The sequence below is a fragment of the Nicotiana attenuata genome, unplaced genomic scaffold (genome assembly GCF_001879085.1).
Source record: "Nicotiana attenuata strain UT unplaced genomic scaffold, NIATTr2, whole genome shotgun sequence".
NCBI classification, from domain to species: Eukaryota; Viridiplantae; Streptophyta; class Magnoliopsida; order Solanales; family Solanaceae; genus Nicotiana; species Nicotiana attenuata.
In genome coordinates, this window is record NW_017670258.1 from 1,477,001 (window position 1) to 1,492,795 (window position 15,795).

The 15,795-nt window shown below is 36.7% G+C and overlaps 1 protein-coding gene across 1 annotated transcript in view; it reads right to left on the reverse strand.

Annotated features, from left to right (window-relative positions):
* LOC109236815 (hydrophobic protein RCI2B-like) overlaps positions 1-830 on the reverse strand; it is a 1,542-nt gene extending 712 nt beyond the window's left edge. Inside the window, exons 1-2 of the mRNA XM_019403045.1 lie at positions 650-830; positions 39-144 (exon numbers count right to left, since the gene is read on the reverse strand). Of these exons, the coding sequence (XP_019258590.1) occupies positions 61-144; positions 650-736 (171 nt within the window). The 5' untranslated portion in view covers positions 737-830 and the 3' untranslated portion in view covers positions 39-60. The remainder of the gene's footprint in view (positions 1-38; positions 145-649) is intronic.
* Positions 831-15,795: the final 14,965 nt, after the last annotated feature.

Here is a 15,795-nt window from a genome sequence, read left to right on the forward strand (position 1 = left end):
GGGGGGAACTGGAAAGAGATGAAATTGAGAAAAATTACCATAGGGAAGGAAGATGATAGATCACTTTGTGAGGACATAAATAGCATAGACAATACCAGGTAGCCATCCAAAGAGAGTCAGCAAAACACAAATCCAGAATTCCGCCTGTTTTCAGAAATATATTAATAACACTAACAAAGAACTACAAAATTTTCAGACCATAGGAAATCTGCACCTTCTTTATACAATTTTCCATTTTTTTTATGAACAAAACTTGTACTACTACTATTTTTTCACTTATATTTGCATCCTAAACTCACAAAGTTAAATCTTTACCTCACCTACCCTAATACCCCTTACCCCCTGCCATCCTTAAACCTAAAAAGGACAAAAGAAAAAAGGAGAAAAAGATAGTCCATTGTTTTCTTTCTATAATTCTATGCCTCTACAAGGGATGGTAGAGAAGGGGAATGATGCCATGTTTTTACAGGCAATACTCAGAAATTTGTGTCTAGTAAGTTAACCAGAAGAAAGAGTTTTATTCCGTGGGCTTTTGAATTTGTATTAATTGGACTAGTGAATTTGAATACTGAATTTCCATAGCAAAAAAAAAAAAAAAGAAGTAGTAGTAGTATTAAGTTAACAGGAGGAGAATGAAGGGAGTGAGTACCTGGCAGCCAAACTTGAGGAAAACACCAAGGGGAGGCAATATGATTGCCAACAGAATGTCTATGAATGTCAGTGTGCTGGTTCTCATTTTTCCCTTCTTTCTAAACAACTTCTGATAAAATGCTAATTAAACACCAGATTTATGTGTGTCACATTTACTTTAAAAACAGGAGGAAGTGGCTATCCTATATATATAGGGCGAGAAGAGTATAGTAGTGTGCTTCTCTATTTGACTTTGAGGGCTAATTTAGTACTTTCACCCGGAGCCTTCGAATTTCCTTAACGCGTTTGCTTCATCAATTGCTTTCCCCGCTTTGCCTTTTTAACTTTGATAAAAACTTTTCTGCTCGTACGAATAGAATTTGCACAGATGTTCCTCAGTTAGTGTGGCCACGTTGCGGGTGAGCTGTAAACATGGCCCCCTTCCGTGGAGTGTTTTCCACCCTCTCCACATGCATTTCATGTCGACCACTAGGATTCTCTGTTTCATCCCACTTGACTCTTGATCTTGAGAGAAGGGGTAAAAGCCCTTGATTTCTTTTGTATTTTGGTATTACGGTGTCTGTGTGTGATGCTGTTAGTTTAAAACTTAACGGTAGGTATACTAGGTAGCCAGGGGCGGAGCCAGCCTTTGGCTGCGGTTTCGGCCGAACCGAATAGCTATAGTACAAACTTTATCTTCCTCCTTTTTAATTTATGTGAACCCATTTAACTGAGCATAAAGTTTAAAAAAAGAAAGAAAATTTTTAAACTTGCGGTGTAAAATAAAGTACATATATTCTGTGTAGCTATAAAGCATTGCATAAAGGTAAATTGTTTTCAAATAGGGAAATGAGTCATTCTTTTTGGCACGGATTAAAAAGAAAATATGTTCACATAAATTGAAATGCAGGAAGTATTTATCTTAAAAAATTAATTGAATATAGATAAATTATTAAGTTAAAACCAAGTTACTTAAAAGAACTAGAATTCTGAACTTATAAATTTCAAATCTTAACTTCACCTCGGTTGCATATTTGTGTCGGCCTTGGAAGCAGGTGCAGATATTCTATGAGCCACATGAAATTTGAAACACAAGTACTAATTGACTCCTTGCCACATTATTGTGCCTTGTGACTGTCTTTTGGCCATACCCATAATTAGGCAAATGCAGCATGGACCATGTCATGGCTGGCATAAGCAGGGCCGGCTCCATAGTAATGAGGGATAAGGCTTGTGCCTTAGGTCTCCAAATTTGGGGCACCATTTTTGGAAAATAATAAGTTTATAAATATTTAAAAATAATATTTAGTACTTTTCATACAATAATAGAGTTTTAAATATAAAAGGAAAGAAAACCTTTTAGATATATAAAATGAGGTAATAATTTGACTTACTTAAAAATGGGTAGATAAATAGTTTTTTCAATGTTTCAGTTTTCCACTTTTTATTCCTTTATTAAAAATTTTGCTCTCTTCCTTAATTTGTCCAAGTCAATCTTTCTTTTTTCTAATCTCTTCATATCTCAGAAAATTCAATATATTTTCTGTCTCTCTTTGATATTCTTACTCACTTTCTTTCTCCAAAATTTCAGTACTCATATTTTTTCTCAAAGATTTCATTAGTTCAAGTGTTCAACAATACTTTTAAGTTTTCAATAGTTCTATACTTCTATTGCTCTGTAAAATCTTACCTAAGATCAACATTATCTCAAGAAAGATTAAATGAGTTGGTTATATTATCAATTGAACATGAACTATTAGAGAAAATCGATTATAAAAAGAATTATTAACAATTTTGTATCTTAAAAAGTTAGAAGAATAGACTTCAAATAAAAAACATATCTCATAATTTTTTAAAAAAAATTTAGGCCTCATATTAAACTATAGCTTTAGGCCCCGTATGTGCTTGAACCGCCCCTGGGCATAAGGACAATATTTTGTTTGTTATATGATCTCAATTGTATTATCTTTGTGAACTGAAAATATCTCGACGTGTTTGGGGATATGATTTCTGAAATTTAAGGGTCGTTTGGTAGGAGGTATTAGAAAAAATAATACAAGTATTTGCTCTATTCATTACTAATACTTTATTGGTACATTTTTCCAATATGTGTATAACTAATACTTGTATTAGTTATACATCATACTTGGTATTATCCTATGTATAAGTAATGCATAGAAAACCATAGTATTAGTAATACCAAGGCTATTAATGCATGCATTAGTATGATTAAAGACAAAATTGTCCTTATAGTCCCTTAAAGCTAGAGAATATGGAGGGTATCTTCGTAAACAACTATTTTTCTTAAAATTATGCAATGCATTATAATTTTAATACACCACATCAAACAGTAAATAAGAAATAATATCTGCATAACTAATGCTTGCATTACTAACTCATCCATTACTAATACATCTTATTCCGTACTATTCTTATACTTCTGCCAATCAACCCCTTACTGTTTCTTCTTTCCATGTTATTCCTTTGTTAAATCTGTCCGAAACATTCCATTCATCTTCCCTGTGGTTTGAAAATCTCCCTTGGGATTACGGACATTTCATTGATTTGCATGCACAATGCATTCTTCTGACACTTTTTTTAACCTGTGTGATATATAGTGATGTTGATCTAGTGGGGTGAGAGGTTTTGTCACTTCAGACAACGGGATTTAATTGTTTTTGTATTTCAAATAGGAGGCTTTTGCAGGTTTTGGGGTTATAATTGAAGTTATACTCATTTTGCAAAAAAAATTGCAAACCTACCCACTTTACGATCAACTTCAGACTTATCGGGTCTGAAGTTAAAAAAAATTAGTCTGAAGTGCAATGCACTTAAGGCCAATTAAGTCTAAAGTAAGATGAACTTAAGGCCAAATAGGTCTGAAATGCAATAAATATTTTCATGCACTTAATGTCAGAGAGGTCTGAAGTAAAAAAATTGCACTTCAGGTGCACTTAAGGCCAAATAGGTCTGAAGTGTAACCAATAGTTTCATGCAGTTAAGGCAAAAATGTCTGAAGTGAAAATTACACTTCAGATGTACTTAAAGCCAAATAGATCTGAAGTGCAACCAATAGTTTCATGCACTTGGCCAAAAAGTCTGAAGTGAAAAAATTGCAATTCAGATGCACTTAACGCCAAATAGGTTTGAAGTGCAACCAATGTTTCATGCACTTAAGGCCAATAAGTCTGAAGTGAAAAAATTGCACTTCAGATGCACTTAAGGCCAAATAGATTTGAAGTGCAACCAACGTTTTCATGCACTTAAGGCAAATAGGCCTGAAGTGCAAATTGCTCAGAAATAGAAATTTGTTCTTCGAATTTTAACAATTTATTATATACGATTTAACACCTAACTCTTCTCCGAATGAGCTCAAATTTAAAACATAACCTCCAAATATCATTAAGAACAAACCCCAATCATCAATTGCCGAAACAATAATAAATCTAACGAACTCATTTCGCAATTAATAAAAAGAAACCCTAAGCAATAGTAAAAAATAAAGCGCCACAACAGATCACTACGACAAAACAACATAAACTACCTTAAAATATATTCACAAACATCATATAAAATCACTATCACCCGAAGAAGAAGAAAAAGAACAAAGAGGAGAAAAGGCCTGAAGTTGTTTAAACTTTAGTACTTGTTAAAAAAATTAAAAAGTAAATAAAAATTAAATGGGGACGGTCTAAATAGAGCGTCTCGTACGATTTTTACCATTATAATGTACTAATCCTTTTGCTACTTTTCTCCTGGGTTGATCCGGTGTTAAGACTATGAAAGAAGCAAAAAAATGTGAGAATCCAAAGCATAGTTATTTATGGATGAATGGGATAGTAGGAATTGATATTTTGGTCTTAAATGACTCCGACAAAGAAAAAGAGAAATGTGGAAAGTAAAGCTTCCACAAGGGATCAAACACTACTAAATTTGCCGACTTGGGTGCCTGATTTGGCTCTTGTATTGCAAACGTAAGGATTTAGCCATAGTCATGGGTTTATTATTATTATTATTATTATCTTGAAAAAAAGCACCACTACTGTCACTTACTGCTTTGATGATGATTGTGACTATACTTTGTCTCCATTCCCGCATTTTTTTCTTAGTAAAAAAAATAGGGATGGCACACGAGCGGGTCCGATCAGATATATGGGCAGATCGAAAACGGATAATGCGAAAATGGATAAATTATCCGACTCGATCCATATTTAATGTTGTTTAACCAAAAATAGAATTCGGTCAAAGCTTTATTTTTAGAAGAACTCGGGTTACTGATAATCGAAAATGAACAGAAGAAATTGATTTTGATAACAATAAGATAGATAACAGAAAACAAAGTAAATCAGTATATTTAGTTGATATTTCGTGTCCTTACAAATGACCAGTCTTCTCCTTTTTATAGCTATATCTAAGATATACGTTTTGCCTTTGTCATAATAAGGTCATTATAGACAATTAAAGGCATTAAATGCTACGTTACATAATCATTGTAATTTAATACAGATTCTCTAACGTTTTCAGTATTTAATGCTTATTAAATACTGTATCTGTACTCTCTTGTGCTGTCAGATTCATTCTTCTTAACTTTTAGATTTAAATAGGTACGAGGGTCGAGTCTTTATCTGCTCGTGCCTCTGCTTGTGCCTCTGCTCGTATCTGTTGCAACTCGTGCCTCCTTGCCTGCCATCATTCTTTGACCAGCCTTCGTGTCATGACACGTCATCTTTCAATCACTTCAATATGTAAACTCAATTTTTCCCAATACAGATAGTCCCCCACTTGCCATATATTCATCAATTGAATATTTGGGAAGTGGATTTTATTAAAGCAGGAATATTTGCCGCCATTAATGCTAAGATAGAATCGACGCTTCAATTGTCACTTCCATTTAATGCTTATTACACGTGGCACCCTTTTATTGGCTCTGCGACTTTGCAGCGCTTTTTAAGGCTTTTTTACGGCTTCACTAATCACGAAGCGACAGTTCTCATTATGACCTTTCCATCATTGCACCTTTTCCTTTGAGGATTGCTTCTTAGTATAAATATAGTTCTCATCTTTGTCTTTGTCACATAAAGTCCAAAGCTTTCAGAATATTCAATTCTTGTTCTTCACCTTCCTCGTACTGCCATGTCTTCATCAAACCCTAACCCTAGGAGAGTCTCCATAGTTGATAACTTTCCTCTTACCCCTAATAGGAGTAGAATAGGAGGTAGACTACGTAATTTAGGGTCTTCATCCATACGTGGTTCTTCTCTTCCTTCATCTAGTTCTGGCCCCTCTTCTAGAACCAGAGGTTCTCTTTCACAAAGGTCTTCTTCTAGAGGTAAGGAATCCTCTGAACCTCTTCGTGAACCTCTAGTGGAAGAGATAGTTCCTGCGGAACTATCTTTCTATAATGATAGAGAATCCCTTAGAAATCAAGTTTCCTCTTTAGATCGTGCTGATATATACCCAACTTAGATCACTGAAGGCCTGATTTCTTTAGTTCGTAAAGACTGCTATTGGAGTCATGACTTCCCCATCATAATTCCCAATGCGAATCAAAGAATCACCTCCTATTTAACGGAATTTTCTTTGTTTATACATATCCTTTCTCCTTAGGATTCAAACCCGCTATTGATCATGTCATCCTAGAATTCTGCCATTTTTTCGACGTCTGTTTAGGCCAGATTGGCCCTATAGTGTGGAGGGTTGTTGCCTGTTTGAGGCATTTGACTAATATGGCTGGTGTGCCTTTTACTTTCTCCCATCTAATTCATCTTTACTCCCCCCGACTCTTTCGCCACGGTGTTTTCACTTTAGTAGCAAGGAGCAAAAGAGTTCTGGTCAGTCCAGAGGTTAACAGAGACCGTGGCTGGTACGCCAAGTTTGTTGCTGGCCCCACTGTTGGTTTGGTAGGTGATGGAAATGTTCCCTTCCCCGAAAAGTGGAATTTTGCATGTGAGTTTTTTTTAATAATTTTCTCGTACCTTTTTTCTTCAATTTTGATGATTATTATCCTAATTTTCCTTTTCTTTTCCAGCAACCATGGAAATTGTTGACGATATTCCCAATTTCCGTGGTTGGGTAGGAAAGCTGTTGAATACTGCCCCAATGGAGGGTAGATCTTGGAAGACTCTTTCCCAACGATTTGGTTGGAAAGTGAAAACTCATGGTAAGAGTTTTTTTTTTATTGCTTTTTCCTGAACTTATTTTAATCCTTCTTTTTATTAGGATTTGCAGTTAGAGGGATTAGTGCTGAGACGGTCGTAGCTTCTCGTATTTCTTTGGAAAGGGCCCAAGAGATAATTTTGGGCTCTTCATCGAAAAGAAAAGCTGCTGATGACCAAGACTCTGAAGAAGAGGTAGACGGGGGTTCTTTGGTAACAAGGCCACGAGCTCGTAGACGTATCATTTCTGATGATGAAGCATCTTCCCCCCGTTCTATTCCTCTTGCCGAGTCTATCGAAGCCCCGGTGGTGATCCCTGATGATGATGTTGATGATGTTCCCGCTGCTGCTCATGATTCAGTTGAGCAGCTTTTTAACCGCGGGTTTGGTAGTGAAAGTTTAGGTCCGGTTTCTGATGAAGCACCCCTGGCTTCTTTTTCTACTTCCGTTCCTGTGATTCCTTCTTTGCCGATCGTGGCTGTTTCCGTTCCTCCCCAGGCTGTTTTAACTACTTCTACTGTTCCTCCTTCAACAATTCCCCCTCCATCTATTCATCACACTGAGGTTGGTTCCTCGAGTAGGGGTGCTGCTATGAGGCAAGTCACCATTGAAGTTCCTGCTGAGGGTAATCTTTTAAGGAAATCAGGTCAAGCAGATGTGTGACTAAAGCCTTTGATTGGTCCTTTGAAAGAGCTAAGCTTGATAGCCACAGTTCTTTGACCTTGATGAACGATATAGTGCATGCTTCTTTAAAGGTATCCCTTTTTCAAGCTTTACTTTATCTTTTTTCTATTCTCAGTGTTCTCATTTTCCCTTCTCTTTTTGTTTAGGTCAATTTAATTGGCACGGAGATGATGAAAAGAGTTACCCTCTCAGAATAATTAGTGCGTGACAACCAAATGGAGGCGGATAATTGGAAGGAACAGTGTGACAGTCTTCAAATCGATGTGAAAACCTTAGAAGAAAGTAAAAGTACCTTGGAGCAGCAGGTACGGGCTTTGACTTCAGAGTTGGCAGTTGAAAAAGCTTCTTCAAATCAAGCAAGTAAGGAAAAGGCTCGTCTGGAAACCTCTTTTTCCGAGCAATTGTCCAAGGCAAGTGAAGAAATTAGAAAGTTGAGGGCTCTCTTGGGTGAAAAAGAAGCATATGCTGGTGAACTCGTGAATTTGACTCAAACTCAAGAAGACCTTCGGGTATCTTCTGATAAGGTTTGTTCTTTAGCAAATTCCCACGCTTCTCTTCAAGCTTCTTATGAATCTGCCTTGGCTGAAAATGAAAAGTTAAGAAATGAAATTGCTGACTGGGAAAGAGATTACGAGATCCTTGGAGATAAAACTGCCATTGAAGTGAGTTGGGCGTTTTTAAATTCTCGCCATGATACCCTCGTTGAAGTTAGCCAGGAGAATTTTAATTTGGAATTTGAGTTAGCCAAGATCAAAGAGGCTATTGAGAAGACTCAGCAGAACCAAGATTTTTCCTCTCCCGTGGCCGAAGCTTCTGAAAATGTTGAAGATGATACGGGTATCCCCACTCCTTCAAGTCAAGTTGAGCATGCTGCTGTTGATGTCCCTGCTTCAGTTCCTTCAACTTCTCAGTGAAAAGTTTATGTTGTTTAAAATCCTTTGTTGTTTTTTTACTTTTTGGTGATATGTGGTTGTAAACCTTGGTCTCACTACAAAAAAAGGCCCAAATTGCGGCGGTTTAATAGCGGGGGTCAGTTCCAACCCCTGCAAATTTTATTAAATAGCAGGGGTTTAGTTAACCGACACAATATAAGTAAATAGCGGCGGCTCAAAGCCTACGCCATCTGGAAAAAAATTAGCGCTAACATTTCCCACACTCTTTTTTGTTTGCTCATTTTTTTTGGCTGAATCAAAATACAAATATAACAAAACCTCAAAAGCTCCGCCACTTGTCACTAACATTTTTCCACAACTCAAGGTAATGGTCTCAATTTTGAGAGATTAACTGAAATTTCATGCTTCTTTCTACTTTAGTTTTTTAAAATCAAAAGTTTTGTATGAATTTCTCATTCTGTTTGTAAGATTTAAACTCAATCCTCGTTTTCCCCTATTTTTTCATCGATTTTCCTCACTTTTTTTCCCTATAGCAGTGGCATAGGCATCTCTATCACTCACTCTGGCATAGCAATCGACAAGTATCTTTAATTATAGTAAGTTCTTCTACCCTATTTTTGGTTTTGTGTCATGTTATTTCTACAGATGTTTCATCTTCCCTATTTTTGGGTTTGTATAATCTGTAATTTTTGTGTGTTTTTCAATTGCATGTGGCTTTAATTTTGTTTTTGTTGTTGCTTTGGGTACTTTCTGTTAGATTTGGGTTTTCTCTGTTTATTTGAGATTTTTTTGTTGAATTAGTAGGAAATATAAATGTTCTACACCATGTTGCATGAGGATTTATATTGGTGTGTATGGTGATTCTAAGGTTAGTGTTAGATTTCTTTTATATGCTTCTTTTTACTATTGATGGTGTTGATCTTTTTCATGCTTCTGTTTTGAATTTAATTATGTTTCGGACTAATTTTTTTATTAAATGAATTCAATGTGATGTGTTAATTTCTGTTAGAATAGTTCCCTTAAGAATTATGTTAAGCTTGTTTGTGTATATCTTATTTTCTGCACCTTTCAGATTCTTGTTTTTGTAAATCTTTCTTGCCTGTATCCTTTACCATATGTACTTGCTTGGCCCCTCGAGACATGACTTGCTTCCCCCCCCCGGAAAAAAAAATGTGAGAATCTGAATCAATGCAGGGACTGTAGTATCGTCTCAGTAAAACTAACAACAGATTCCTTTCTTCTGCATATAGCATCTCCACTTCTGAAGCTAAAACAGAATTTATTCATAGCATCCTATGGGCATTTCTTAGATCAGAACACCATATTTTAGAATAGGACAGGGTTGCCCTGTTTTATTAATTAATACCGAAAATTGTTAGCTATAGCGATAGTGGCATTTCTGACTTGCACACCATTCTTCTATCTTGAAGTTTTTTGTGGATATGCTTTGCCTACTTATTAAATTCATTCTTCCTGTAGCAGGATTAATTATTGAATTGCAGATATGTCTCGATCAATTCGCTCAACATCTCATCCAGCTCCGATGGATCAGCCCACATTGCACGCGACTCCAACATTTCAGCAGGCATCACAGCCGTCTCAATCTGTTCACTCAACATCTCAGCTAGCTCCGATGGATCAAGCCGCATCACAGCCGGCGCCGACAGTTTACTCTGCATCACTGCCATCTCGGTCAGTTCACTCGACATCACATTCGGCTCCAACAGATCAGAACTCATCACAGCCAGCTCCAACATTTAAGACTGCATCTAGAAAGTGTTCTGGGAGCCACTGGACTGTAGAAGCAATAGGTAAATACTTTTGACTATTAATGCATATTCAGCAGTCCCTTCTAAGCCTTTGTTCATCTCTCTCGCGGCTTCATCTTATCTCTTTTCTTATACAGATTCAGAAGAAAATGTGAAAAAACTCAAAGTGAAAGTCAAGGAAGTGCAAAATTTAACATGTGAAGAACGTATCGCGGTTGATTTTGATTACCTAGATGAACCATTTGGAGATGCACACAGCCTACTTTCAGGCTTTTGTGGAATTTTAGCGTGTGACTGCACTTTATTTCCAATCCATTGTGAGAAATGGTCTAGTTTACCTTTGTCATACTTCAACCGCGTCTTCGATCAAATTATAAAGGTATAAGCACTATATTCTTACAACTATATCACTGTATTTTTTTTTTTTGAGAAGGACAACTATATCTCTATTTTGTCTTTTAACTTTATATTTGCATGTAATAGATATGCTAACAAATGTTTTATTCTTGAAGCCCAAGTTCTTCTTTAAGACAACTGAGTCAGTTGCGCGGCAACATGTTTATAAATCTATTTGAAAGAAATGGGCTGCAAATAAGCTTAGCTTGTGGAGTGCATATGAAGACCCACTTAAAAGTAGAGCTGAGATTATTGATCATGTGCCGGATGGAGTTCCGCGGGATCAATGGATTTCTTTTGTTGATTACCAGTATAAAGAAGCAAAAGAAATGATGAATGTTTTGGTGGTACAAGTGCTTCAAGTAGTGAAGGTTCATGTTCGTCCCAATGCCAACAGAACCATATTCAAATGATGAATGCTCACAATCAAATGATGAATGCTCTCAATCAAATGATGAATGCTTTCAAGGCATATATGATAATGAAAGAAGGGACAATACCAGAACAGTTTGCGAGGTTCTTTGCTTCTCCTTCGACTGTTTTTCCCACAACAGTAAGTAAAGTTCTTCAATTATTTTTCACTTAAATTTCTTTTGTTTGCAAAGATAGAGTGGCTTGTTAGTCTATTCTTGTAGAACCTAGAGTTAACTGCATTGTCTAATCTTGGGCATAATTTTATAAAATGGAGATAATGTGTAGTAATCTGCACCAAACAACTCTTTTCTCAGTCCTTCTAATAGCTAGTTAGCATTTCTTCTTATAGCTAATTTGCCTATAATGTGTGTACATTCCAGGGAATAACTGTACTATTTCCAAGCTTTGTGATGATTGGTATATGGAAGGTGATAATTGCAAAATTATATTCTGCCGAAAATGTGGACTTGATTTATCAAGAATTTGTGGGGTTATCTAAGGATATTGAGCTAACATGATTTACTCATTTAAGTAGCGAGTAGCACGGGTGATATTAATTGTTAGTATACGGAATAGGGATAAAAATGTTTGGACTTTAAAGGCATTGAGCTTCAAGACTTTAAGCATTGGGCTTTAAAGTATAAAAGTGTGAATTGGAAATGGTGGGGAATAAATGGAGGGAAATAAAAAATTTGAATGAAGTGAGCTTTTTGACTTGCACCTTTGTCCCTCATTAGTGAGGACAACTACATTTATGTGCTTAATATAGAATCACTTCTTAAAGCTCTTAAAAGGAGTTTGAAGAAAATGATTCCCTCGCGGTCGTCGACGTCGCTCGCTCGGCTCGCTTTTGGCTTTGGATTTTGTCAAATGAGTCGAGTCGGATAAGATTATTTTTTGGACAAAATTTATGTTAATTAATTATTTATAATTAAATTAACTGCCAGATCACTGCTGAAGATCAGAAGGATAGTCTGGTCGCGGTCTTGGCGTAACCGCCGGTAGGACCGCGCCAGAACCGCTGCTACAGATCAGAGGGCCACTCTCGGTCGCGGTCCTGGCGTAACCGCGGTTAGGGGACCGCGACAAGCCGCGTTAAACTTCTGAAAAGCACCTTTTCCAGAACAAACATCACACCTCTGCCAATAAAAATTGCCTATAAATTTCTGAGGCATGGCTTCGTTATTTAACACACCAAAAACATTACAGAACTCTCTTCTTTCTGAAGAATACTGCATTCTAATTCGCAGTTCTCTCTCTCTCATATTCGTAAGTGTGATTTTGCTCTGTTCTTTAAGTTCGTTTGGTATCCTGCAGTTTTGTATTGCCACTGTGCAGGAAGGTTCTATTTCCGTTTTATTGGAGAGGATTTAATTCCATTTACCTTTGGCAACGGTGTGAGGGGGGTTAAAATTCCCTTAAGGACGCCGACAAGCAAATTGTGGACTCGGTAATATTTCTTAATCATTATTGTTTTTTCCAATTTCTTTTTATTCTTCTAACAGTTTTTTTGATTTTGTGTTTTAACACAGTAGCAACTACAAGCTTAAGGAATTTCATACTAAGTTTCTGGTTTGAATATATATATAAACTTATAATTTATAGTTGTGTATTACTGGTTTGGAGACTAAAGCCTTCGCTGTTTCTACTCCAATAATTGTTATGTCCGGTTTAAAGTATATCAAAAACTTTACCGGGAATAATAAACGTACGGGTTTAAGTATATAAAAACTTGCCATTGTTACGTGTTGTATGTTTGGTTGGTATTTAGTTTGAAGAATATCAAAACTTCATGATTTAACAAAGTTCTGTTTTGTTTCCAACTCTACAGAAAACTGCACGAATGAAAACCAACTAATGAAAATGTTACGGGAACGGGTGCTTACGTTACGAGTGTTGCGTGCCTCGTCAAGCCATTCAACTCCTGTTCATTGCTATTGGCACCAGCAGAAAAAACCCGGAAAGTTTTCCGGTATTGACTTCAAAACGTTGCAATTGAAGGATGCTCTTCTATCTTACTACGTTGAAGTTTTGCAGCGAATTCATCAAGGAGGATCCTCGGTCCTGGCTGAAAACATCCAGATTGACGAACGATGTGTTGTAACTGAAGCATGGAAACATTCTGGATTTCTTGTGCAAAAACTACATCTTGAGTTGTTTGTTAAGAAGATAGCCTGTACAATGTCTATAGTGTCATGGAAACATCAAAAGCGTTATGGAATGCGCTTGAGAAAAAGTACAAGACTGAGGATGCCGGACTTAAGAAGTTCGTGGCTGCAAGGTTTTTGGATTTCAAGATGATTGACACTAGGTCGGTCATAACTCAAGTCCAAGAATTACAAGTTATTGTGCATGACCTCCTTGCTGAAGGTATGACCCGAATCAATAAATTTATTAATAAGATTTATCTTGTTATTAATTATGAATTTATTGCTGAAGGTATGGTCATTAATGAGGCCTTTCAAGTCGCCGCTTTCATTGAGAAGTTACCTCCGTTGTGGAAGGACTTTAAGAACTATCTTAAACACAAGCGGAAGGAAATGACACTAGAAGACTTGATTGTTCGTTTGAGGATAGAAGAAGACAACAAAGATGCTGAAAAGAAGTCACGTGGAAACTCGACAATAATAAGGGCTAATATTGTTGAGGAGGCGCCACAAAATAAGAAGAGAAAGAAGGCATCTGGACCAAAGAATTACCCAAGCAAGAAAAAGTTCAAGGGTAATTGCCACAACTGTGGAAAGTCTGGTCATAAGGCCGTGGACTGTCGTGCACCAAAGAATGATGTACAAAAGAAAAAGAAGAAGAAGAATCAAGCAAACATGGTTGAAAATGTTGAAGACATGGAGGACTTGTGTGCCATGTTGTCTGAATGCAACTTGGTAGGAAATCCTAAAGAATGGTGGATTGATTCTGGAGCCACCCGCCATGTTTGTGCTAACAAGGAGTTATTTTCTTCTTATGCCCCCGCAGGACCCGACGAGACAATTTTCATGGAAAATTCGTCTACAGCCAAAATTAAAGGAGTTGGCAAGATTGCGTTGAAGATGACGTCGGGAAAGATTGTGACTCTAAACCAAGTTCTCCATGTTCCAGAAATTCGCAAGAATCTGGTGTCTACCTCACTTCTTGTCAAGAATGGATTCAAATGTATTTTTGTTACCAATAGTGTTGTACTAAGTAAGAATGATATGTATATAGGAAAAGGTTACCTGAATGAGGGCCTTTTTAAGCTAAATGTAATAGCAGTTCCTATCAATAAAGCTAATGCTTCGTCTTACTTACTTGAGTCAAACACTTTATGGCATTCACGCTTAGGTCACGTCAACTTCAAAACATTGCGAAAAATGATAAATTTAGACGTATTGCCAAAATTTGATTGCATTAATTCCAAATGCCAAATATGTGTGGAATCAAAGTATGCTAAGCATCCTTATAAGTCCGTTGTGACATGAAGTCAACACCATCTCGCGGTGGGAAAAAGTATTTTATTACTTTTATTGACGATAGCACAAGATATTGCTATGTTTATTTAATTAATAGTAAAGATGAGGCAATTGATGCTTTCAAGCAATACAAGAGTGAAGTTGAAACACAACTAAACAAAAAGATCAAAATGATAAGAAGTGATAGGGGTGGAGAATATGAATCTCCTTTTGAAGAAGTATGTTTGGAAAATGGCATTATTTACCAAGCAACTGCCCCTTACTCTCCACAATCTAATGGAATTGCGGAGAGAAAGAATCGAACGTTGAAAGAGATGATGAATGCGTTGTTGATAAGTTCTGGTTTACCACAGAACTTGTGGGGGGAAGCTATACTTACAGCTAACCGAATAATCAACCGTGTATCTCATAGTAAAACACAGTCTATTCCCTATAAAAAATGGAAAGGAAGGAAGCCCAGCTTGAAATACTTCGAAGTGTGGGGGTGTTTAGCTAAGGTACAAGTTCCTAAATCTAAAAGGGTTAAGATAGGTCCAAAAACGATTGATTGTGTATTTATTGGATATGTAACCAATAGCAAGGCATATCGTTTTCTTGTTCATAAGTCAGAAAATCCTGAGATTCACGTTAATACGATAATAGAATCAGATAATGTTGAATTCTTTGAAACTATTTATCCGTATAAAAAGGAAAGTGAAGTGACCTACCAAAAGTCAAAACGACCTCGGGAGGAAATAACAGATGGTATGCCTAACGAGGAAAATCCAAGAAGAAGTAAACGTCAACGGACATCTTCTTCATTCGGTCCAGATTTTCTGACTTTCCTGCTAGAAAATAAGCCTCGTACCTTCAAGGAAGCAATGTCTTCCTCAGAAGCACAACATTGGAAAGAAGCTGTCAATAGTGAAATAGAATCCATATTGAGCAACCATACCTGGGAATTGGTTGATCTTCCTCCAGGTAACAAAACATTGGGTTCTAAATGGATTTTCAAGAAGAAAATGAAAGACAATGGTACTATTGACAAATACAATGCAAGACTTGTTGTCAAAGGATTTAGACAGCGAGAAGGTCTTGACTATTTTGACACATACTCGCCGGTAACAAGAATTACATCCATTCGGATGCTAATAGCGTTAGCCGCCTTGTATGGTCTTCAAATCCATCAAATGGATGTAAAAACAGCCTTCTTAAATGGTGATCTAGGGGAAGAAATTTACATGAACCAACCCGAAGGGTTTGTGATTCCGGGAAAAGAAAAGAAGGTGTGTCGACTTGTTATGTCCCTTTATGGACTAAAACAAGCACCCAAGCAATGGCATGCGAAATTTGACCAAACAATGTTGTCAAATGGCTTTAAGATTAATGAATGTGATAAATGTGTTTACGTTAAGAACATTCCAAATCA